The 25,152-nt window shown below is 37.5% G+C and overlaps 1 protein-coding gene across 4 annotated transcripts in view; it reads right to left on the minus strand.

Annotated features, from left to right (window-relative positions):
- Positions 1 to 13,231: 13,231 nt before the first annotated feature.
- SREK1 (splicing regulatory glutamic acid and lysine rich protein 1) overlaps positions 13,232 to 25,152 on the minus strand; it is a 39,772-nt gene continuing 27,851 nt past the window's right edge. For all 4 annotated transcript variants that reach the window (XM_049796551.1, XM_049796554.1, XM_049796553.1 and 1 more), the window contains 5 exons: positions 23,994 to 24,113; positions 21,193 to 21,726; positions 16,785 to 16,880; positions 16,164 to 16,299; positions 13,232 to 15,039 (listed from right to left, as the gene is read on the minus strand). In XM_049796551.1, the coding sequence (XP_049652508.1) occupies positions 14,887 to 15,039; positions 16,164 to 16,299; positions 16,785 to 16,880; positions 21,193 to 21,726; positions 23,994 to 24,113 (1,039 nt within the window). In that variant the 3' untranslated portion in view covers positions 13,232 to 14,886. The remainder of the gene's footprint in view (positions 15,040 to 16,163; positions 16,300 to 16,784; positions 16,881 to 21,192; positions 21,727 to 23,993; positions 24,114 to 25,152) is intronic.

Consider the following 25,152-nt stretch of genomic DNA (forward strand, 5'->3'; position numbering starts at 1 on the left):
TCATTGACCTTAGTTGTCTGCAGAGGGGTTTCTCTCACGTCCCACTTCACTCTCCACTGCAGGTTCCCCTTAAATCTGTTCTCCCAGAAGCGCTACCACCATCACTGATTGGGTCGGCCTTGGCCAGAGGCAGGTCTGACATGGAGCTGGGGAAGCTTCTAGCAGTTTCTCAAAGGAGCCACCCCTGCAGCCCGTTCCCCGCAACCAAAACCCTGCCACACAAACACAAAACACCACCTGAAGGGTTTGAACAGTCTTAAATCTCTTTCTTCATGTTTTTAACTTCAGTCAGGTGACTTTGCCTGATTTGAATTTATGAGAATACAAATGATCCTGCTATTAGCAGAGCTGTCACTACTTGCAATATCTAGTAGAGGGACTGAAATGAAACACTGTTATGGACAATAAAGTCCTCAAAAGATATAAAATCATTATCAAGTAGTCATGTGAACAGCCTGGTTTGTCCATTTCCCAAATATAAGAATTATCTGTGCTCCTTACCTACAATATTTATTTCACTTCTGGTCAGAGTGACTTATTTTCCTGGTGCACTTGGCACCTTCAGTAACTTTCTTATCCTTGTAAACATTGAATTCATTTTTTCTTACTCTGCACCTGCCAAACCAGTACATACTATTTATGTTATGTATAACATATAAAGTAAATAAGTAGAATCAAATCAGTGGCTTGTGAGCAGTTTCAGTATATGAAGTAGCCTTCATACCTGAAACTCAAAAGACAGTCTGGGCTTTTGACCCCATGAGTATTGCCTCCATGATATTAGCCATTGGCTGACATCCTGCTAAAGAAAATCCATTTATCAGGCCAGGAGAATTGCCCTAGAAGTACACATGGACCTATTTGCCTCAAATAGAAGGGGTAGATGTCTTCCACTTCCAGTTAGAATGCTCACAGTATATGTAATTAACTGATCTCATTAGAGCAATACCACACTCTGTTTGTATAATGGCTGTAAATGGTACATTTGGGAGAATGAGAGATACATGAAAAATCCTGATATGGAGATTAGATATAAAGGAAGAATTCATCCCATCATGATGTATCCTTTGAGAGAAAAGAAAGAACCTTTTATGTGAGAGAAATAGAAAAGTACACTTGCTGAACAGTTTCATCCAGCCAAAAAGGAGGCTTTGGTGGAATAATGTCCTTACTCAGGGACACAGGAATAGGAGACACATAGTGCTCAGGTCTTCAGATTAGGGACAACTAGTTTTTTGTGGTGGTTTGGTTTTTTTTGTTTGGTTGGTTGGTTCTTTTAGGGGAATTTTTAGTTCACTTGGAGGGGACCTACAACAATCATCTAGTCCAACTGCCTGACCAATTCAGGCAGTTTAAAAAAGTGTGTGCATATACAGATGTATAACAACTGCAGAAGACTACCTCTACTAATAAATGGGTAAGATATTTCATTTCATGTGCTATAGTACTGTTCAAGTGGTTTCAGTAGTGCTCTTAGCTTCAATATTCTTAGCTTCAATATGTGTTATGTTAAGAGTGAAATTGCAATTATGAAGGCTCAAGACCACAAAAGCCAAAGCATTTTTAAATTTCTTTTTCTTTTCTTTTCCCAGTCAACATTGCTCTAGATGACCACTGTTAGCATTAGTGAGAATTTAGACATTGTAAAAGCTTAGACACTTAACTGTCGGCCTGGAAGCATATAAGCATAGTGATTTATAGCATGCGGTATTATACTGCAGGTCACAGTGTTTTAGCATTTTATATTTACAGAGAAAGTAATGTAATATTCAGTCTCTAGTATGGCCTCTAAAAACATGCACAAAGCAAAGTTAGTGCATACCTGTTTTTTCTGGTATCCAGAGTAGATGTTTTTTCTTGCATACTTTAACGTATTATGGACATGGACTTTTTTTTTTTTTACACATTTTTTTAACACTTAACGACAGACTACAGTGCAGTAGCTAGACAGCACTGAAAAGTATCACTGTGTTTCAGGGCAAGATAAACAGCTACTCAGCCTGGAACAGGAGATTGCAGCAACCACAATATTCCAGAGGTTTTTTGCACTCTATATTAAGTAGCAAATAGAATAATAACTACTACAGAATATCTACAAATCCCCTAAAATTCCAGGCCTTTGGGATACTTTGGCAACCTTAAAAGCCACCTTTATGGCACAATGGCATCTGCACTTGAGTCCTCCTGAAAGCAGAGAGCACAAGGGCATCCTGTCAATCTGAGTCAACCCCAGTTACTGCTAGAAAAATTGTAAAATAATGAAGCACTTCATTAAAGCCCTCTACTTACAGAAGATACTTGTCTCAGAGCTCTTAACTCTGTGTCACAGGCTTTTGGTTTGCCCTTTTCTCCCTCTTTTGATGGCACTGTGTGTCTACTGCCTGAATGATGTTAACTGTGTCCTGGTACTACATTGGTGGGATCAGTATGAACGTGGGTAATAAAACTCAGGACAGCTTACATCAGTCACTTCTGAGCACTGTTTACAGAAGACTGCTGCTAAGTCAAATCACTCCATGCCAATGGGGGGGGGGATAAACTTATCCCCATATCTATTTTATTTCTACAGCAGAACACCAGTTTGATTATAAGACTGAAAACAACCTGCCATGCTAGAAACAGTCATTTGCATCACCCATCCTCAGAGACCCCTTCAGTGCTTCACAGAATCACAGAATAGAATAGAATGATTTAGGTTGGAAAAGACCTTTAAGATCATTGAGTCCAGCCATTAACCTAGCACTGCCAAGTTCACCACTAAACCATGTCCTGAGGTGCCACGTCTACACAGTTTTTGAACACCTCCAGGGATGGTGACTCAACCACTTCCCGGGCAGCCCGTTCCAATGCCTGACAACCCTTTCAGTAAAGAATTTTTTTCTAATATCCAATCTAAACCTCCCCTGCCACAAGTTGAGGCCATTTCCTCTTGTCCTATCAATAGTTACCTGATAGAAGAGACCAGCACCCACCTCACTGCAGCCTCCTTTCAGGCAGTTGTAGAGAGCAATAAGGTCTCCCCTCAGCCTCCTCTTCTCCAGACTAAACAACCCTAGTTCTCTCAGCCGCTCCTCATAGGACTTGGTCTCTAACTTCATCACACAAAGCCTTCCCTGGGCCAGGGCAGAAATTTCACAGAAACAAACTAACCAAGGAAGTAATCTGGATTTGTTGAAGTGGTAGACACAGGCAGGACAAAGGAAAATCCTGAGGAACGATAAGCACAGCCACAGCCAGCACTGCCAGGGAACTTGTGATTAAACAGGTTCAGGTCCATACTGGAGACACTGGAGTCTAGGCAGGCCAGAGAGTAGTGGACATGCTACTTTACCTGAAAAATTGTAGGCTGCAGCCAGTTTTTGACAGATTGCTGTATGGAAATGAATAGCAGAACCATAAAGCTTTTATGGCTATTCTCTGACCTTTCCTAACAGTAACTGCTACTGTTGAGCTTTGCTGGTAGTGGTTCAAGCCAACGTACTCAGCTATTGGCAACCTTCACCTTTTTTTTGTGAGTTGCAATTAAATGACCATTCTGGCATTCATTTCAAGTGTATGGTTAGTGGGTATCACCAGAATTAGGATCTGTTATGCTCTGTAATTGCTTTTTGGTACAACACCTGTGGCTGTGCATTCAGTATCTGGATGGCATTTGTGGGTTACCTTTATCTTGAAATGAATGCAGCCACTGTGACTTCTGTGTGTTATACTTAAGTGCTACATACTCAGTTCTGGAAAGGAGACTTCCTGTGTTTCTTTGATTTTTAATTACCGTAGCTGTGTCAAACCAGTTGTAATTGCCAATGCCCGTAAAATTTACATAGATGAACTATTCATCTACGCACAGAGTGTATTGTAGCTTCTCAACACCACATGGGTTCGTACCTCATAGCAAAAAAAGCAATAGCACATAGTCACATTGAAGTTCTAATCTGTTAGCTCTGGTTATGCTCAGTCATACAAATGTCCTTCCAATCCTATAGAGCATTTGTGGAAAAGTTAAGAGAAAATTTACATGGAATACATTGGCTCAATGAAAATTAACATTGCTAGTAAAGATTCCACCAGGAAAAATAAAAATATTTCTACTACTAACATAAGGGATTTTGTGGATGCTGGGAAAAGCCCTAGCTCCAAAAACAGGTAAAACACAGTCCAGTGGTACATGACTCTGTTCACCCTATTTCAGTGTTCATTCAGCCTTAGTCAGAAGACCCTCAGGATTTCACAAAACATAAATAAGAAAAGCAAAGCTGCAGCAGTATATTTAAATTCACCATATCTAGGCCATATCTCCATTGGAATGACTGAGGAGTCTGCAATTCCAGAAAGGGCTGTGTGTGTACTTGTAAACCCATTATACAATTGCTTTGATGCCATTTTCTCTGAGAGTTTTTCTTACTCTTGTATTTCTTCAAGCATCAGAGTTTCTCCTCTGTTTCCATATGTGTGTATTTGAAGTTGCAGGGTTGCAGTTAACTTTAAATCCTGTGTCCATCAAATATTTTACTGGCAAATAGTCAATCTATTTTGTTTGTAATACTGTAAGTGACTGTTTCTGCTCTCCAGATCTGATGAAAAGGTGTGCTGATCGTAGCACATGGAGAAGCAACACTGGAGAGCTAGTTACAAACATAATAGAATACTACTTTTTCAGCTTCTAAGGACAGTTGTGTTTTGGTTGTGGTTTGTTTGTTGGGTTTTTTACTGGTTGGTTATTGGAAAGCTTCAAGGAACAAAAGGGAAGGTTTGGATGCAAAGAACAAGTTGACTGACAGAGCTCTAAGCACTAGGAACAAAATGTAAGATACACTGTTTATTTTTCCTTATACACCTATGCTTGCATAGTCTGTCCTTCCAGCAGTCCCAATATGTCTTGGACCTGGAACAAGCCATGCTGCCCAGGAGGCCCAGTATTTCATACTGGCACCACAGTACTCTGTCTAGTGCCATGTCAGCAGAATCCAACCTTAGAGTTCCCATCTCTTTCCTACACTGGCAAAACTCTCACTGCAGTCATAGACTGAGTAAGGACTACAGATTTACTTCATTTTCTGTTGATTTAGATTGAATGAAAGCACCTTCCTGCTCCCAAGCATTTTAAATTACCTTTCACCCCCAAAAAAGAAACAGTTGAAACAAATACATTTCATCAGCTAATTAGCTGCATGCAAGCAATTGAAAACCTCCAACATATATCAGCCTCCGTCCCGTAGTGTTGGTCCAAGGGACCAGGGGATGAACTGGGCACGTCCTCAGAGTCAAAATGAAGCTATTTCAGATATGACTAAAAAGGCCCTGTAACCCGTACGCAGAGTATCTCCTATTAAATTATAAGTAGGTACCTCACATTCCAGTGCATTTTAGCAGATTACTACAGCACTAGGGTACTAAAATAGCAGTGGTAGGGTACTAAGAATAGTGGTGCTCTGCAGTAGGCTTGTAACAAAGCCTGCAGCACACTGTATGTCTAAATAAGCAGTATTTCAAACGATATCTGAAACGTTACTGTGATAGCTCAAAAGGGGGTGCTCTAGCATTGAATTGCATACTGCAGCGCAGCATAGGGTAGCTTGAAGAAGATGCTCTTCCTACATCAGCTATCGCCCTTATACTTTTTGAAATTCCAGGACAGATTCTGGCTTTAACATTTTTGTTTCTCCACTGTAATTCCCTCAACAAGCCTTAAGGGGTTTGAATATTTCCTGGAGATTTCTCTCTCAGGACATATAATCAGCCTGAGTTTGCAGCAATGAAGGGCAACATTTTCAAAACAAGGTATTGCTACAGCAAATCCCAGACTGCAATTTGCAAAGTCAACCTAAGTGATACACAGAACCATATTAAAAAAGGAAGGTTTCCATCTATTGATTCAATGTATTGTGCTGGAAAGGGTATATTGTCAACACTAGTGCAGTGATTCAAAAGCAAGAACACCATGAGCTTTCTGGAAAGCTGGTGTCGAAGGTTACCAAATCATAGTGGCAAAGCCAAGCCTCTGTGGAAGCCCAAAATCAGAATCCTGCCTAAATACCCATCTAACAGCAGACCCTCATTGCAAACTACCTTCATTTCTGTCTCACATTGCAACCAACCCACTCCCAGGCATGCAGTACTTTTCAACCAGTACACCCATTCATCCATCCATCATGATTTACACACCTGGTCTTCCACCATCTCAAATTTACCCCAATTCATAGTTCATAGTACACAAGTTCACACCTTTGTAATACAAAAAGGAATGGGGAGACTGAATCATAGTTCTAACCCCCGCCCCCAAGCCCAAAACCCTGCCTCCACCCAAACATTTTCACAGCTTCCAATTAGCTAAGCACCAAACAGCAGCAACGGTTTACATGGTATAAATAATCATTAACACAGCCAGAGATGCTTGATGACTAATGTTAGGCATTTTACATCTCATATATGTGCCTGTAAGTCAGAACCAGCAGGCTTGGACCGTTAACCATTAAGCTCTTCTAAACCTGGGGGCGACAGGGAACAGGAATGATACTTGACTGCTTTTATAAAGCTCTTGAGAACTATGATCTGGAAGGCTGATATAGCCTCTAAAATAATACTTTTTGCCTTTATGCTCTTTATATATCTCTATTTGTCCCTCTCTATCAAGAGCATAAAGGCAAAAATTTCTTACAGGCAGAGGATGACACAGAAGCCATGAAAAGTTATCACTTCAAAAGGGATATGCTACTCTTTCCAATTGCAGCTGTGAGCTACTATTGGAATAGAGTTACACATCTGACAGAAGAAAAGAAAGTTCTTAAATAAAAGAAATAGGATTTCTATGTTTTATTGTCATCTACTGAATTACTACAGTCCTTATAACTATAAATTACCCCAGGTAAAAATGATCAAGGGGAATCTGATTTATTAGAATGAATTAACTTAGGCAATACTTGGCTACCATCTTTCATCTAGCCATCAAAGTACAGTAAATGTGCATTTCTAATGCATTCAGTGCAATGCAATGACCCGGGTCTAACACTTTCTTCCATCAAAAGATTCTGAAGTATAGTTTAAAGTAGTAAATTCAGCATTGCCACACTTTGGTTGAACACAGCAAGTACTTTAAGTCCTGTTATAAAATTAGAAGACTGAAGAACAGACTATTTCAGTGACTTACTGCGTGTCCCACAATACCTAAGAAATGGCACTATAAAGCAGTCTCCAGCTCTCACAGGGTCACATCATAAATGTACAGCTGTCATCTTTCCATCCTCTTTGGAAATAAAGCAACAGAACAAACATATCACAGCTCTAAGGATCTTTAACAGATCAAATGATCTCCTTGCTGGTACAAATGAAACTTGGACAGATCAAACACCACCTTCCAATTAACATCATAAATACCCAGTTAACATCTTTTGTAGAGGTCAGTTCCTCTTCTATGTATTCCAATAAACCCTTTAATAACATATATACGCAAAATCTCCTCTGGCTAGAAGAGAATTCAACTGGGCACACCAAAACAAACCAAAAAGCACTGCTATTTGTTCCTGGTTAACATATACCATCTCGTAACATCTTTCTATTTATTCTGTACTGTGGTTCATTCAGAAATACTGGTCATTTTGCTTGAGGCTGATCTGTTGTGTGGGTTAGTATGATTTACAGCACGGTTCAGACAAGGCTAGTCCTGACTAGATAGCTAGTCTTGACGAGACCAGCCAGGATGACTGGGATGCATAAGAGTTGCATACTTGTGAGGAAAATGCCAAGCTAGTAGAAAGACAAGTATTTAACAGCTCAGAGGACTTACTAAATGAGTCTTAGTAAAATAAGAAGAGTATCCCCTCAAAATTGAACAAAGCAGAGGAGCAATTGTGGAAAACGTTACCTCACCACAGTAAGACAAATCCGATGAAGATGATGATTATACATTTGTTTAATGTCCGCATTTCATGGGGACCAATGCATCTGCTTTGGAATTCTAAATCCAGTAATCTGAATCAACCCTTTAAAATATTACTTCAATAAAAATGAAAGGTTTTCTTTAAGCTCTATCTTTAAAAAGAAATGTAAGACTTGCAGAGAGAAAAACAGAAACAGTCTTCCCCAGGTCTGATACTAAAGCAGCACACTTAACAAAAGACTAGTACTAACTCATGTTTGCCTGTTTTCTTAAAACAAGTAGGCAAAACAAGCCATGTACACACAAAAAAGTTTGATTTTAAAAGACCGTCACTTTTTTAGTCAATTTTCAATCAACTCCTCTAAAAACAATTTCTTTTTAGTGAGTAATTACTTAAGGAAATTAGGTAGTATATTATATAAATAGGTAATACATGATTTTGAACCATTGCTAAGACATCTCAAAATATTTCTCAGATCTCTCTTTCCCTTTCACATTCAGAGGAGCAGCAAGGTGAAATGCAGTTATTCAGACCAGATGTGTTCACTAAATCACCTGACCAGGAGGAGTTAAAACCGCCACAAGTCTCATTACAGACGTGACTGCTCTCAAAAATTACAAGATCCCTACTGAACAAGTTAAAGTCTGTTGAGAAGCACATCTCAAACCTTTGCTCCTTAATCACTGCTGTTTATTTAGATTCTTACACATTATACAAAGCAATAGAGAAGCTTAAGCACTGAAAGCAGTGAGTTTTAACATGAAAATATCCATGACAATAAATTGACGTGTACTGTTAATGTCAGCTCTGCATGAACTCATCCTACTTTTAAAAGAGTAAAAAAAAAAAAAAAAAAAGAATTTTGACATACACTCCTCTACAGCCACATTTATTAACTTACTGTTTAGAAGTGACAGGCTCTCCCTGGTGGAACTACGGTAGTTTTCTCTGGAGAAGAAAATCCCCTGCTCAGCCAGGGGATTCAGAAGTCTCTTCTTTAACTAAACGGGGATGGTACATTTAATTACTTAACCCCCACCAGCTTTCCTACAATATTCCTGTCGGTATCAGTCCAACAGACTGGTTACAAAGCACTTGACTCTCTGGGGGAAGAGAGAGGGAGGGAGAGGGAAGCGGGGGGAAGGGGGAGAGAGATAATTGCTTCACAGTCATTTGTTGTATCTCATCCAAATCTAGTGGAAGTGAGTTTATGACACCATTAAAACTTTGGGACATTGTTTATTTACAAAAATAACTACAACATAATAGCAGCATTTGACATTTCTTTACTTGTACCATTTCACAGTTGTTTCATTAATGCAAAAATATACTCTACCAACATGGAACAAGTTTGGTTGTATGTTTAAACTTAGAAGACATACTTTATTACTAGAAATACTGAATTTAGAGAAGGGAAATAATATTTTTGCTGCTGTAGTGCTTATGTTCCCCAGGTGTATCTGAGCCCAGACTGTAATAGGTGCTGTGTATAACAAATTAGTCATAGCTCCTGTATCAACGGGAAAAATACCAGAAAGGATCTTCGGGTAAGACTATGTGAACTGTGCGTATCAAATTACTCTCTTGATGTTTCCAGAGCAGATCACTAATCTCTTTGATTAAATTACTATGAAAATCATGTATTTATGAAGTAGCGATTTCTAAGCGGCCCGTGATTTACTCATCAGTGCAGTAGTTCTAAATATTTGCAGCAAGAAAGATTTTACTGAGTAGAGCAACAACTTCTAAGAATGCTACTTAACTGGCAGGCTCATCAATAACATCAAGGACTGAGTGAAAAGAAGATGAAATTATTCTTTTCCCACTGCTTTCACGTGAAAACACATGTAACCTTTTCAACTGAGAAGAATAATTTGATTAAAAAGATTAGTATAGAACATACTTTCTACACCAAAATTTGGCACTAGATTAACATAAAAAATGTTAATGAATTAAAAAAAGTGTAAGCTGAAACTTTCCAGAAGAAAATATATAAACAGCTAAAACCCAATTTTTGCTGTCCATGTTCTCCTGTATTAAGCTCAAAAATCACAAAGCTGTCACGACAATTAAAAAAAAAATAAAATTTTGCCCTCTTGGATAGTAAGAGTTCAGTTTCAGAAAACACTGTGAAAACTGAAGTTCATAGATAGCTTCTCAACTGAAGTATTTACTTAAACAATACATAATCGAAGTGTTAGAGCTGTGTCTTCTCAAACTAGGGGGAAAGTAGCTGCCTCCACATATGGTCAGACAAGTTTATTAAGCTGTTTTGTATTGAAGAGAATACAGAAGAAATCCCCATACTAACATGCTCAGATCCTGCAACAGGACTTACCTACAAATGAAGCATTCTTGAATTTGAAATAAAAATAAACATGGCATGCAAAGACATATTTTAAGAGTTTAAAATTAAACACAATTTAAAGTGTATTTGTTACATAAAAAAAAAAATAATTCCCTTTGTCCAGTGCTTTTAGTTTTCAATATTATTTTAATTAACTTTTCAACATATAAAAATAAACCTAAGGTACAGGCTGAAAACTTTTTTTCTGTTTACATATTAGCAAACAAAATTAAGTTTTAGATTCTCTTTAGGTAATAACACTTAACGATATCTACAGATTTCAACTGTCCACACTCCAATCTCTGGTGAGAAAACGACATCTCTCTGAACTAAGCGCCTACAGATTTACATTATTTTAGCAAATTACAGATCTCAGCACTTGCGTCACTAAGTCCAATTCTCACTTTTAAAATTATGGTAACACCTAAGGCAATAATTGATTGCTATAAAATTGAAAGTGCCACCAAGTGGCAGGCGGGACCCATAATACGCCCCAGTTCGCAAGTCATTGTCCAGAATTCATATCTTTAACATTATTCGTTTTACCATTATAATGCAATTTTCACACTAACATTTACAAAATTCAAGATTATTTTTGTCTGGTTTTTTTTTTTCTCCAAGTGAATGGCTAGTAAAATTAAAATACATGAACTCTAACCTTGTTTCATTACAAACTAACAAAAAGACAGTGATGCAGATGCGTCGGACCTAAAAGTAGAAGATACACACATCAGTATGGCATCACTGCTTGCAACCGTCATACATGTGAATGAAAAAATAACACAGTAATAAGGACAAGCATGAAGTATACAATAATTCGTACCATACAAAGCAGCCTTAATTTATCATCTCTTCCTTAGACCAAAACAAAATCACAGAAATCCCTTAATCTCTTAACTGTTACAAAATACAAGCACAAGCTAAGGGCAACACAGAAAAGCTACCATGTAACAAATAGATTTGCAGAGTTTAGAAGTAATTTCAAGTATTGCCTCAGAAGTAACTGGGCCAGAAAACCCTAGCAAGCAATGGAAAGCATGCTACAGACTACAGAATTTACCTTCCTTGCAGCAGAGTAAACACACTCAACTGGCCACAGCTCATTTCAGAATCCAAGCTGTGCATATAGGTTGGTGCTGTTAGCCAGCTAATGTAAAGCTAGTTCACATATATCTATCTGAAATTGCCATAAAAAAAAAAGCAGGTGACTAATGAGTAGGCAGAACCCACATCTCACCAATTTCTCAGGTATCCTTCAGATGTTTGTAGTTTCCAACTTAAGTGCTTTTTTCCCCCTCTTAGTTCTAATTCTGTAATAAGAAAACTGCTATTCTTTACATTCCATACTACCATTACTGTTTGCAAACAAAATTTCATCCCTCACACCTGCGTAAACCTATTGACTTCGATGAATTTATCTAAGTCACAGCCACCTTTCATTTTGAGCTTGGCATCCTGTTTCATCCACCAGCAGCTGTCTTCGGCTACCTTCTTTCAAAACCCAAAGAAAAAGCCTATCTATTATCCAGAAACACTGCTGTGAAGTAACTGTGGTCGCTAATGGAAGCTTATGCGTAAGTGCTTTACATGGTCTTAGCAAAACGGCACCATATCATCACTTTTCTGAGCAATTACAAGTCACAACATTTTCAAATAAAGGCTGACTCAAATGAAGTTACATTTAAAACAATACAGCTATCATGAACTACACTGTTCTCAAAACCTCCACTCAATTTAATCTCATTTATAAAGTGCAAAACCAACCAATCTGACACAGCAGCTCAGCATGCAAACTTGTTAACGATAAAGGCAATGGACTTCCAGCGGAAGATGGACACATTTAATGGATGATGCACACAAACCTGTTGGACCAAGCAGGAACTTCATTATTGTGCTACACTACTGGCTTAAAAATGAGCTGCTCCGCAGAGATAGCCATTTTACAGAATAATAGCTCTCTAGTAGTGTTTTTTTAGGAAGAGAGGAACTGTAAAACACCTAACACATAGACAGAACTTAACTACCTCACAGATCTGCACAGTATTTACAAAGCAAAACCAGAAAATACAGCCTTTGTCAGAGAATATGAGTTGAGGTGTGTTTGTGTGTTTGGTGATTGGTTGTTTTGGGTTTTTTTTACCTTTTTTAAGGAAAAAACTTTTTTGTAAGGAAACCTTTATAGTTCACATACAATATAACAGCGTGCTGCATATGGACTTACACATGTCGTAAGTTAGCTAGTAAGGCTGCCACCCTTAACTATTCATTTCCAAAGGCATGTTTCTTAGCTAACTGTACACAATCCTTCACATATTCTGTAACCGATATCTAACAGAGCTACACAATTTCAGGATAACAAAACTCAAGAAATCAAACTAGTACCAGCTGAAACATGATACACTGGCAAGAATTCTAATTCCTCCCAAAGGAGAAACTTCGTTTTTCAAAGATACTATAAATAATACATGTATATTTTCACCGGTATCCACATTTCAAATCAAAGGAGCTGTGTGAATAAGACCAGATAACTAAAAATATTCCTTCAGTAAGTATGTACCAGCAGAAATGTCCCTCTAAAATACTTAATTTTATTAGTGAAATGGTACCAAAGATAGCAAGTATACAAACAATCGCTTTGTTCTATGCTACTTACACATCATAAATAAGACAGCTGTTGTTGCAAGACACAATCCTTCACAGTCTTCTGTAAGCATACAGATTTGTCACTCCTTTATCAGAATAAGCTGTTTACCAGCCAACAGCATGTGGCTTAAACATCACAAAAATGACTGTCTATACTTTACATGGTAAAGCATTTTCTATAGTCTTAAATGTACACAGTGGCAAGAACACTAAATTCTATCAAAAATGAAGAGTGATTAAGCAGCTTCACAATCAAACTGGGTTTCATTACCTTAGAAACTGGGCAAATTTTTCATCCCCTGTAATATGCTTTTTTTTTAAGAATTAACTATGCAAAGGAAAAGAAAAACAAACTGAAAGCAAATAGTTAATATGCTATGAAGTTTTTTATTTTAACTGAAAGAAATAACTTCCCATGAGGTAAGGCAATTAAGTCATTTGATTGTATTAAGTTGTATTAAAAATACTCTACTTGATTTTAGGTATAAGTAAGTTTTAAAAGTATGACTCTTCAAGAAATCTCATGTAACTGATTAAATTAGTTCGGAAAACACAAGCCATGTTTTACCTTGACAAAAATACTTGCTTTGTCATTCTCTTCTTACATGTTTTCTCCCCAAAGAATGAAAAAAACCCTCTACCATATAACTCCTGTGTAAATTAGAACTTATTATCCCCTCTTCTTTGCATACAATTCCTTTTATATCACCCAACAGGGTATCAGAGAAGATGATGGAGAGGTAACAATTAAGGCCATCCAAATATAGATAAAATATCTAAAGGGCTGTCTTTGATGCAGGTGATCAGAAAATGCTTTGTATTCTGCTACTACTTTTGTACAGTGGTGGTCCCCAAATTGCATCCTTGCTTACATCTATAAATCTCTTCTAAAAATAAAAGTAAAAATGGAGCTTTAGTATTTTAACAAGTGAATCAAACAACCATTCTGACAAACCACTTGCATTCTTGTCTACAGTATGGTGGTGGCAAAATAGCAATAGAGATCATGTAAGATCTAGCTGAAAATGAGTAATAGCACATACACATTTCTAGAAAATACCACATTTTAAGAAGGCACTAAAGCTTCTGCTTGTGCTCCCATGTTTTTTTAAACAAATAGAAGTTTATTTTCATAATGGCACCTGTACTATTTGCAGCTGAACAGACACACTGCAGTACAGCTGAAAACAAAGCTCTAAATTCTGATAACATCATAGAGATGTGTTCAATTCTGGAAGGACAAAAGAAAACAACAAAACAACCCAAAAATAACGCAGTAAGCTAACCTATTATCTATAACATGGCAATGTCCCTTTTAGGAACAAGAAAATAGCATGCATTGTTCAAATACTTTAAAAGAAATATTAATTTTAGGGATATTAGTAAGAAATCCTTTTAAATAATAAAACCCAAGAATCTCAAGCAGTGAGCAAATAAAAAATATACTAGTCAGTGGGTATTTAACACAAAAACCCTCAAACTGCATTTATGTTTAAAAACCCTTTCCCTACAGTTGTCATTTACAACAGAAGAAAGTGTATATTTATGCACCATTTCCAAGCACATCAAACAGTACACATGGAAGTTTTTGTGGATTTTTTAACCCACGAAGTAAAACAATACAAAATTCATCAACAAGCAGTATTTTAAACAACCTTCAATGCATTATCTTCAGCCTTTTTGGGGTAGTACAGGTCTACATCTTTCAGTTTCTACTTATTTGTAACAGCTTATGGTAAAACTAAACATAAATCATTTTACAAATAAGTACAGCCATGATGGAAATGCATGGATTTTCAGAGATGAATAGTTCTGATGGCATCTGCCTTTTCATGGTATAACTACTGGTCCGTGCTCTCTTGCTTTACAGCAAGAAGACAACAAAGCTATCACAAAAACTGGAAGAGCTACTAGTACTATCAACACATTCAGGTTGATTGCTTTGACATTTTCTTCCTCATTCTGGGAAATAAAAAGCTTTGGATTTCATTCCTTAGTTGAATCAGAGGTCCAGTCTTTGCATTAAACCTCTTCCATTTTAATTGAGAGATTTTCTTCATTTGGTTGACAGTTCCCATTGTGCTGTAGTTTGACTTCATCTGTCCTTTGTGTATCTCTGTTGTCTACTTCCTTGTCAATTTCTGAATTCTGATCCTCTTTAGTGTGATCTTTGTCCTACCAAAGATAAAATTATTTTACAAAAAAATCATATTCTTAGCATTACAGCATATGACTTCCAATACTTTTATTGACTCCAATATTTTTATTGTCTCAATTTTTACATGCCTGTCTTGTCTCAAAAATTTTTAGAATTGAGGTGTCAGCTTCTTTTCTTTTCTTTTCTTTTTTTTTTTAAAAAACTTTCTTTTCAATTGGCTGAAGCTAGGCATTCTTAACAACCCATCATCCAAGAAATTATTGCCATAAAGTGATCTGTCTTTATCATCAATATGCAGAAAAACAGAACAAGCCGCATCATGGCACCTATGAGAAACAGCTCCAGAAATTAAGATTTCACCATATTTTATAAATAAAATAGAATTACATTTTTTCTTTCATATTTTTTGTCATGTATCTGACGCATTTTAAGAGAATTCTTGGGTAAGATAATACTTAAGCACGTGGACAGAGTCACCTAAACCAGCTGTTTTATAACAGTTGGATAATTTTGAGTACAACAAACTGCTCTTTAAAGGCATGCTGCTTTTCAAATTCTAAGATTAAACAATTTGAAGATGTTTCTTTTCTTATTCATGCCACCTTCTATTTTGCAGGTGAAAATCCCATACCACTCTTACCCAACTCTTCAACTTTACTACTGCAGAGTCCAGAGTCCAACACGCAGACCAGGACTAAAGCAACCAGGGAGAGGCTGAACTGCAGAGTGAAAGTTTATTAAAAAAGTAGTCTTTTCAGCTTGACAGACAAGCTGTCCCTGAATGCTGCTCCACAGTTACACAGTCTGCTTTCTGCCTGCTCATACAAATAGGCAGCCAGCCAAGTCCTAACATATGGCACAGAACAGGAAAGAGAAACCAAAACAAAGTGTTTCTGTAACCTATTCACACAAGCTCCTACAAGTCCAGTGAAGTTCAAACACGCAGACTTATCCAACTGGCCCACTAACACCAACTGTAGGTCTCCAGCTGGTAAAAGCTAGACCCAAATGGTAAAAATTTGTTAAGAAAACAGGAGAAAAAGAAGGGAGGAGGAAAAGAAAGAAAAAGAAGGGAACAAATTTCAATAATGGCTCCACTAACACCACTTAGCTCTGCTTATCACTTGGTCACACAGCTTACCTTCAAAGCAGTGGTGCTTTTGTCAGATTTCTCCTTTCCCTCTTTTTCTTTACTACTTTTTTTCTTGGAGGTGGAGCGTTCTCTTTCTCTTCTTTCATTATTTGTATCTCTTTCTCTTTTTTTTTCTTTCTTGTTTCTGTTTAAGAAAGTATTTAGTCAAATCAGAATTTGATCCAACAGCAACAAGCTTCAAACCATTTAACTGCAAATTAAACTCTCATCTGTGGGTTTTCAAAAAAAAAAACCAAAGCCAAACATAACAAAACCCCCTTCGTAAAGACAAGGGGATTATTTGACTGAAGAGAGCTAAAGAATACGTATGTTCAGTACACATGGTATTTGCAAAGAGAAAAATTAATCTGTATCCGATAAAGGGCTTTTATTAATTTGAAGCAAATTTGCACTGTTGACAGATTTGAAACTCTCTAGTTGAAAGCATACCAAAGCTCAAATTTGTGAAGGTTTTTGTTTTGATTTAGTTTTGTTTTAAATTAAAACTGAATCATACTGACCAACTGAAATCATCTGAGATGATTAGTGCAAAGGCAGTAAAACAATGAAAATACTATAAGTTCTTCCTCTTTTACTGCTCATTAACTTTTATGTTTATATCAAACTGACCTTCTTGGAGAAGGAGTTCGTGAAGACTTTCTTTTTGTTGTTTTGGATGTTTTAGGAGACTTGGAGGAACTTCTACTCTTCCTTTTACGCCTTTCTCTACAGGACCAAGAAATTAAAGATTATCAAAGAATAAAAATAATAAACTCAGGAACCAGATAAAAACAGAAAGCTCTTAAAATGACTGGACACCACAACTAAGTAAATATCCCTGAATTTAACAATATATACCACCACCAATATATGAACTGTAAAAGCAAAAAAAACGTTCATATGTTTCATTTTGATGGGAAAGGGGAGGCTGGAAGGGGGAAAAAAAAGACTGTGCCCTTTCAGATTTTAGTTTTTTTTTTTTATCCTCACATGCTTGTATTTATACCTGATAACAATGGAAACACACTGAATTCACTAATCCTGTATTAAGTACGAGTTTCTTCAGTCAGGAAAAGAACCCAATTGAATGAAGAACCACATTAAGACAAAAGGCATAACTTGAGCAATATTAACTTCAAAATGTAACATTACAACCTGAAGATCGCTGTAATTTCAGTTCAGCCTGACAAAATTTTAATTCCTAAAGACATATGCTAGCAGTCCTATTGGTTTAGAAGCAGTGCAAAATGAAGCTCAAGCTGTTGTCAAAATCAGAATAAATAAGTTAATATCTATTGTTTTCCTAGCAGTCCTTGCTCAGCAGACAGAATGTTATCATTCTGTAACACACTGAAGAGCTCGTAGTATTTTACAAAACAGCTGGTTTACATAGATATGAGATTTGCTGACGTTGCTATTATGGAGTCTTCATCTTGCATAGAACAAAACATTAAACAACTGGTTGCAAACATGCTGAGGCACATATTAAAATAAAGCAAAAACTGAGCCAGTAAACATTCATTCAACATAAATGTAGAACCCATCTCTGTCAAAGAAAGATTAATTTTTCCTATCACCTCTTCATAGAACAGGAAAAGCAGTCAGGAAGAACCATTAAATGAAAATAGGGAACTTAAAAAGTAATTGAGAAGGCACTTCAAGATATGGCACAAAAGCTACAATTATGTGTACCTGCTTTTGCAATTCACACCATTAGGTGTGAATATTTATCTTCAATATTTAGAAAAGCCAAGAAAAGAACAGTTATTAGATAAATTACAAAAGGATATTTTAAGATATGCTTAGTATCACTATCTAGATTGATACTCTGACAATATCATTTACCACGACCTTCTGAAGCTGCACAGAAAAAAATTTAATGATTTTGTTTTCTGCTTTTCTTATTGCAAGTTGAAGAACTACAACTGTCTGACAGTATTTGTTCCCATCTTTATTACATTTGTCTAGATAAAGATTTTTGTGCACCTGTTCTTTTAACGCTCTTAAGCAATACTAATAGCAAAATTTAAGAAAAAACAAGTCTGAATACTTTGATAGTGATCCTGTGTCTCTTCATCATAACACAGAAGTAACATTCTGCACCTATCCCCTCTGCTAGCCTGTAGATGTCTGTTGGAAAGAGCCAGATGCTCTTCTTCCTCTAGTCTGTGCCTCTTCCTTCAGCTAGGAATTGCAAATAGCCATCTGATTTCTAGTACTTGTATACTGTCTGTCAGTAAAGTGAGGTCAGTTGCCACCTAGTTCTTAGAAGGTCCTTCCACCTTCTCCTGTTCTCCAGAAAGATGACGATTTGTCCAACATTTTACACTCATCAGGTGAAGGATCAGCAGTCCCAACTCAGTGCTGCACTGCAAATCCAGGCAGCTGAAAATGCCAGTTTGTTGGATTATCTTCTCCAGAAGGGTTTGTAACCATTTCAACTAGGCAATGTCAACTACCAAAGTAAACAGATATCCCTAAATGCAAGCTAACTGTGACTCTGTAGCCCAAGCCATTCACAATTACTTTTCAGAGAATAACAGAATTACTGAGGTTGGAAGAGCTCTCTGCAGACCACGTAGTTCAATCTCGCCCTCCCCCACCTTAAAACAGGGTCAACTAGAGCAGGTTACTCAGGCCCACATCCAGACAGATTTTTAAAACCTCCATGGATGGAGACACCACAATCTCTCAGGGTAACTGGTTCCAGTTTGCCCAGAAAAAAACCACAACTTAAACATTAGAAAAAAGCCTTTATTTTCCATATGTCAGTAGGTGCCTACTGCCTCTTAGCCTGTCACTGGCCCCCATTGAGAAGTCTGGTTCTGTCTTCTTCACACTCTCCCATAAGGTATTCATACGCATTGATAACATGCCCCCTCAGCCTTCTCTTCTCCAGGCTAAACAATCCCAGCTCCCTTAGTCTCTCCTTGTATGGAGGATGCTCCAAGCCCTTTATCAGTTTTTGTGGCCCTTCACTGGACTCACACCAGTATATCTGTGTGTCTCTTGTAATGGGGAACCTGCTACTGGACACAGGATTCCAGATGTGCCCTCACCAGTGCTGAGGAAGGGGGAAAAATCACCTTCCTTGACCTGCTCACAACACTCTGCCTAACGCAACTCAGCATACCACTGGCCTTTGCTGCAAGGACCCCCAGGGCCTTTTCTGCCAGCCAGCCTTCCAGCCAGTCAGCCCCCATGCTGTACTGGTGCAACGGAGTTATTCCTGCTTGGGTACAGGACTTGGCCTTTCTCTTTGTTCAAATCCATGAGATGTCCGTCAGCCCATTTTTCCTGTCTGTTGACGTTTCTCTGAATGGCAGCACACTCCTTGGTGTACCAGCCTCTACCCCAGCTCTGCATTGTCTGCAAACCTGCCAAGGGTGCACTCTGTCCCACTGTCTAGGCCACTGATGAATATGTTCAACAATACTGGCCCCAGTATTGATACTCTAAGGATAATGCTATATCTGAAAAAAAAATTGTAAATCCGTGTAAAAAAGTGTATTTCTCTCATCCTCCATCTTCAAAAGAACATTGTCCTTGTTTAGTAACATGTGTATAAAAAAACCTTCATATTAAGTAGGGTTTTGTACTGTGAGCCCACTAGAAAAGATGCACACTGATGTCCACTAGAATTCTTTGCCCAAGTACAGGGCAACTGAGCCTTCCATGGTGCTTTCTTAAACAGCAAGATTCTTAAAGGGGAACATAATTGTTGCAAACTAGAGTTATGAATTTTTGGTAACATCCAGCTAACTACACTTGCTATCTGACATTAGGAACTGGATCTTCCACCAAGGTTCTTATATAAGCTACACATTTGTCAAAATCTTTTTTCTACACTTACTTAGTTCAACACTCCTAAGGCCTACAGACAGAAAATGTTACGTTTTCAAAGCTGGCAGAGCTACGTCTGCTCCGCAGTTCTTTATCCCATGAAATAATGTTAAAAATGCAGTAAAACAGGAAGCTGCATATGACCAAAACAACATGGACATTACATATAACGCAAACAGAATTTTCAGAAACCATTACACCCTCTTCTGCCTTATATGAACTATGAACTCCTGAATTTTGAGGACCATGGGAATTTTGCTTTTGTCCAGTTAAATGATTATAATACATAGAACTTTTTCCAATTAATCCAGCATTTCTTTCTCTCAAGGTAACAGATAAAATTTGGTATCTGAATTTGACATGTGATATTACTGAACTCCCTAATTGCTGAGGTATTCAGAAAGCACTGTTTCCACCAAAGCTTCTGAACTTGTTAGCCGCAATGCTTTTAGAATATGCTTGAGTTAGTCCACTTACAGAGCTTATAATAGATCTCACAGTCTCCTTTTGCTGTACTGAATTTATCCAGACTTACACCCAGTTTAGCCACCCTCAGAGGCAAAAACAACAGCTACATTAACTTGAATGTCTTCCTGTTTACTATCAGCATCATTAAGGAATGTTACTTTTTACTTGTACCTGGCCATCTAACCAGCTAAACAAGGTATCCTTATCTTCCAACTGAGATACATTCACATTCCAAATGGCTAGCCAGCCAAGTGATATGCTTGATTCCTGTTGTTCAGCCATCCAGCTGAAGAGTGACAAGTACTATCACCCAACTATTCATAAGATCTACAGACCAACACTGTATAGTATGTAAGTAACCAAGGAACTATGTAATAGTGAATCAGACTTTCATCAGGACAAAGATGATGTGTGATGTCACTTTATCAGAACTTTTGGATGGCTCCAACGCAGAGAAATGGCACAAGAATCATCTCCTTACTGTCCTCAAGGACTATGCTATATGGTTATGTGAAAGGCAAGCACCAGCAGCCCAAAAAGAAACTACGTTCTATCAGGCATCGTACAGAGCTCTTTGTAATAGATTTTAGTTAATAGGAAAATCTACAAAACAGAAATAATACAAATTTGATTAGTAAGAGACATGCTGATATTGATACACAAAAACTAGGATGGTGCCTCACTGAACTGACAAGTCAAAAAACGCATGAAAAAATTCTAAACAAACCTGCTGGAGCTACGAGATCTTCTTGAAGAGCTATAGCTTCTTGGGGGTGTTCTGGATCTCTTATCTTTCTTCTTTTTATCATCTCTCTCTTTTTCTCGCTCCTTATCTCCATCTTTTTCCTTTTCTTTGTCTCTGTCCTTCTCTTTGTCCCCTCCTTTGTCCTTATCTCCCTCCTTATCCTTAATCTTCTCTCTGTCCTTCTCTCCTTCTTTCTCAATCTCTTCTTTTTCTTTGTTCTCATCTACCTCTTCTCTGTCTTTTTCCTTCTCTTTCTCTTTCTCCTTTTCCCTGTCCTTGTCCCTGTCCCTATCTTTGTCCTTATCCTTGTCCCTGTCCCTATCCCTGTCTTTGTCTCTGACTCTATCTCGATCTTTGTTTCGCTCTTTATCTCTCTCCCTGTCCTTCTCCCTGTTTCTCTCTTTATCTCTCTCTCTTTCCCTGTCTCTCTCTCTCTCCTTCTCTCGGTCTCTCTCTTTCTCCTTTTCTTTGGCCTTTTCTTTTTCCTTGACCTTTTCTTTGTCTCTTTTCTTGTCCCTGTGAAAAGCCAAACACAAATCCATTAGTTCACCATTGAACTTTCCAATTAAAATTACAACTAACTCTTTAGCATACATAAATTGCTCAAGATAAAGTATGCGTCTGTGTTGAAAAATAGTAATTATTCAGTATTTTAATTCTGTTCACCATGAGGGAAAGGTTACATAGCCAGGAAAAATTTGGAAACGAAACTGCAGAAAGGGAGGCCAAAATCAAATCAAACTGTGATCTTCAGGGCGATGTTATTACGCTTTGAGAGAATATGTCTCTTCACCTCACAGTTACATTATTATACATACATAAATTAGTTTCTAAATTTTGTCAGGAGATGAACCCTTGAATCTGCAAATCCACTCTTTACTAAAAGTGTGTTCACATAAAATAGACTGCAGAATAACCAAGTCTTTATTCTACAGTGTTTTCTCACACAGATATCCTGGAACTGCTTGGAAGTCCAACAACAATCAATACACAGAAATAAAAAAAAAACCCAAGGATAAAATTTCACCAAACAAATTCTATCTAAACTCAATAAAGACAATTCAATCATCTGTAATGTCATTAGGAACTTGAAAATTACTGAAAAATTTTTAATACACTAAGAACAGAAGCAAAGATAAGAGAACATATCAGCTTCTTTGGGACAGGCAGAATGATACATGTTCATAAAAAGAAGAACAGTGAGGAAAATTCCAACTGATGTTCTAGTTGCCAAGCCAAATAAAAATTGATTAGATCACAGCTTTGGCTGGAAGATTACATTTGATACAATACTATTTGGAAGTGCGAGCCTCTGGCTCTCCTTTCTAGCAGAGAGACAAGTGACTCCTGGACCTGCCTCTAGGACACGAAAATGAACAATTGTTCAGAGAGAGGAACAGGAGAAAGCACAAGAGAAGTTGATTAGCAGGCTTTTATATGTCCAAGAGAACCAGACTTAGAGAAGTTGCTGTGTCTATTGGTATTGGTACCTATTCTAGGATTTTTAAAGATTCTCAGAGAGACTCCTTCACACATGAAAGGTCCTAAGCACAGCCCCCACCTTCCTTCAACAGAAGCGTTTGGCTGTATCTTCTGAACTGCTAATAAATAGTAGGCTGTGGTATGCTCTGTGACCTGACAACTTTGGTTCCCATCAGGTTTTGACAAATACTTCTTTAGAATGCTCAGAGAAGGAATGTAAGATCATAAAGATGAAAACATCATGCAATCCCTGCAATAGCAGAGTCTCACAATGACCCAAGAACTGCCTTCCAGTTAATTTATCACAGAGATTTCATTGACTTGCCCCTTCCAGATATCTCAAGAAGGTTCAGACAACAGCAACTGAGAATCAAAAAGATCCATCAAAAAGCCCAGGTAGATATGTAGCCTATTCCTGTTTCCACTGAGGTCCACAGATCTGCAGTTCTCTTTCCCATACAACTTCTTTCCTCAAAAAACAAGAGGCAACTGCACAACCTAAGTATGAACCTCCCTTTAAATGAATCAGGGGAATTACAGAGATGAAACATAAAGAAAAGTACCAAGACCTCTACTCATGAAAGCTACATTCATAGGCACTTTTGTTTTGTGATTATTCACTACTTCATCCCTCAGAAAATTATGCTATTATCTTGCTGGAATTTCACAGTTCTATAATTAGATGATCAGACTTAAAGATTAATAGATTAGGTAAAATATAAATGCATTACATCCTGAAATGCAAATATGCCATATAACAGACACATACGTTTGTAACCACAATAGCATATGGCCAATATGAGATAGCCAAAGGCACATGCACAAAAACTTTATACACATTCTCCGAATGTGGGATCGAGTTCAGCCTGAATCCAACCTTCTCAACTGGTATAGATCAAACAAGCATCATTCACTTTTTTGTGGGTTGCACAGGCTACACAGAAGATTCCTAATCTATTGGTTAAAGTCTGGCAATTAAAGGTACCTATTTTTGGTCAGCTTGCACATTGGTATAAATGTAGACCAGACTATCAAAGTTTAGGTACCTCAGTGTGGTGTTTTAACCCCATAGGTACCATATGAGCTACTATGAAGAAAATTAACTCTATCCCAGCCCAAACCAGTACACTCAGCATTTAAATTTACTTTCTATTCTTTTGTCCCACAGACAAAGGCTAAGGACAGGCTAAAGCATTTAGAGATTCCAGCCTTTACCATCACCTAAAAGGTTTATAAGATTTTTTTCAAAAACTCTGCACTGTGTGCTAAGAACAGTATAATTTCTTAGGAATGGAACTCACCGAGAACGTGAGCGACTTCTTGATTTCCGCCTTTCCCTGGACCTAGACCGTTTTTTCAGGGGACTTCTGGATCTGCGTCTGTCCTTGTGTCTTGAGAGTGATCTGTTGCCAGATCTACTTCTATACAAACAATGCCAGAAGAAAAATACTTTAATATTGAAACTTCATAAAAATTAGGTCAACCAACAAAGGAAAAAAACCCATAAATCTTGCCTCACTACATAAAATCATGTAACAAGTTACACCTCAGTAATATACTGCCTACCAACATTCCTGCAAATACAGGTACTTTATGCTTCACAAGGTGCACATGTCCTCCTTTGAAACAATGCACCATTTAAGTAATACCCGTGTTTCACAATAACCTCCATGAACATTCTGGAAAATATAAATTCTTCATATCATATTAGGATAGCTGTCCTTAGTAAATTACAGTGCATAAAATAGACAAATTTCTAGCAGCTCGTAAAAATAGTTACATTTTGTTTCTTTTCCAGGCCCAGTCACTTATTGCAGTCTTGCTCACTGAAGAAAGATTGCTTTAACTGGTCTCTTTTTGCATTTTTCTCCAGCCACACAATTTAAATGAACTTTAAAAAAACCCAACCAAAGCAAAAAAAAAACCCCACTATCTCTGGTTCAGCATTTAGCCAAGTTACCCTTTCAGGTGAAAGGATTTGTTAGCATGGATTTCAACTGTAACAATTCTCAAGGAAAGGAATGACCATTTACTATATGATATGCAAATAATTTGCAGATATTCTGTAAAAATCCAATTAAAGTCTTCCAATAAACATATATAGTATAGTCGTAGTTTTGATCACGAAAATAAGACTTTAAATATTATTATATTCTTTTTTTCCAAAATATTCCCTATTTTTCGAAGATCACACTCCCTAGGAAAGCAAAAATAAAAAGCTGAATTTGAACCGCAAGTTTCAAAAAACCACATAATTGGATACTTTGCCTTTAAGGTACCATGCAGTTTAACTTACCAAAGACAGAAAGGCCATGTATATTATTCAATAAATCCTGAAGAACAGGGAGGTACAAAAAATACCAGCTCCACCTGTCTTCTGCAGCTCAAGACACACAGAGTAATATATACCAACAGGACAGGCAACCATTTTTTACCTACAGCTTTGCTCTGCTTATTAGT

Source organism: Accipiter gentilis, chromosome Z, assembly GCF_929443795.1.
Source record: "Accipiter gentilis chromosome Z, bAccGen1.1, whole genome shotgun sequence".
Taxonomy (NCBI): domain Eukaryota; kingdom Metazoa; phylum Chordata; class Aves; order Accipitriformes; family Accipitridae; genus Astur; species Astur gentilis.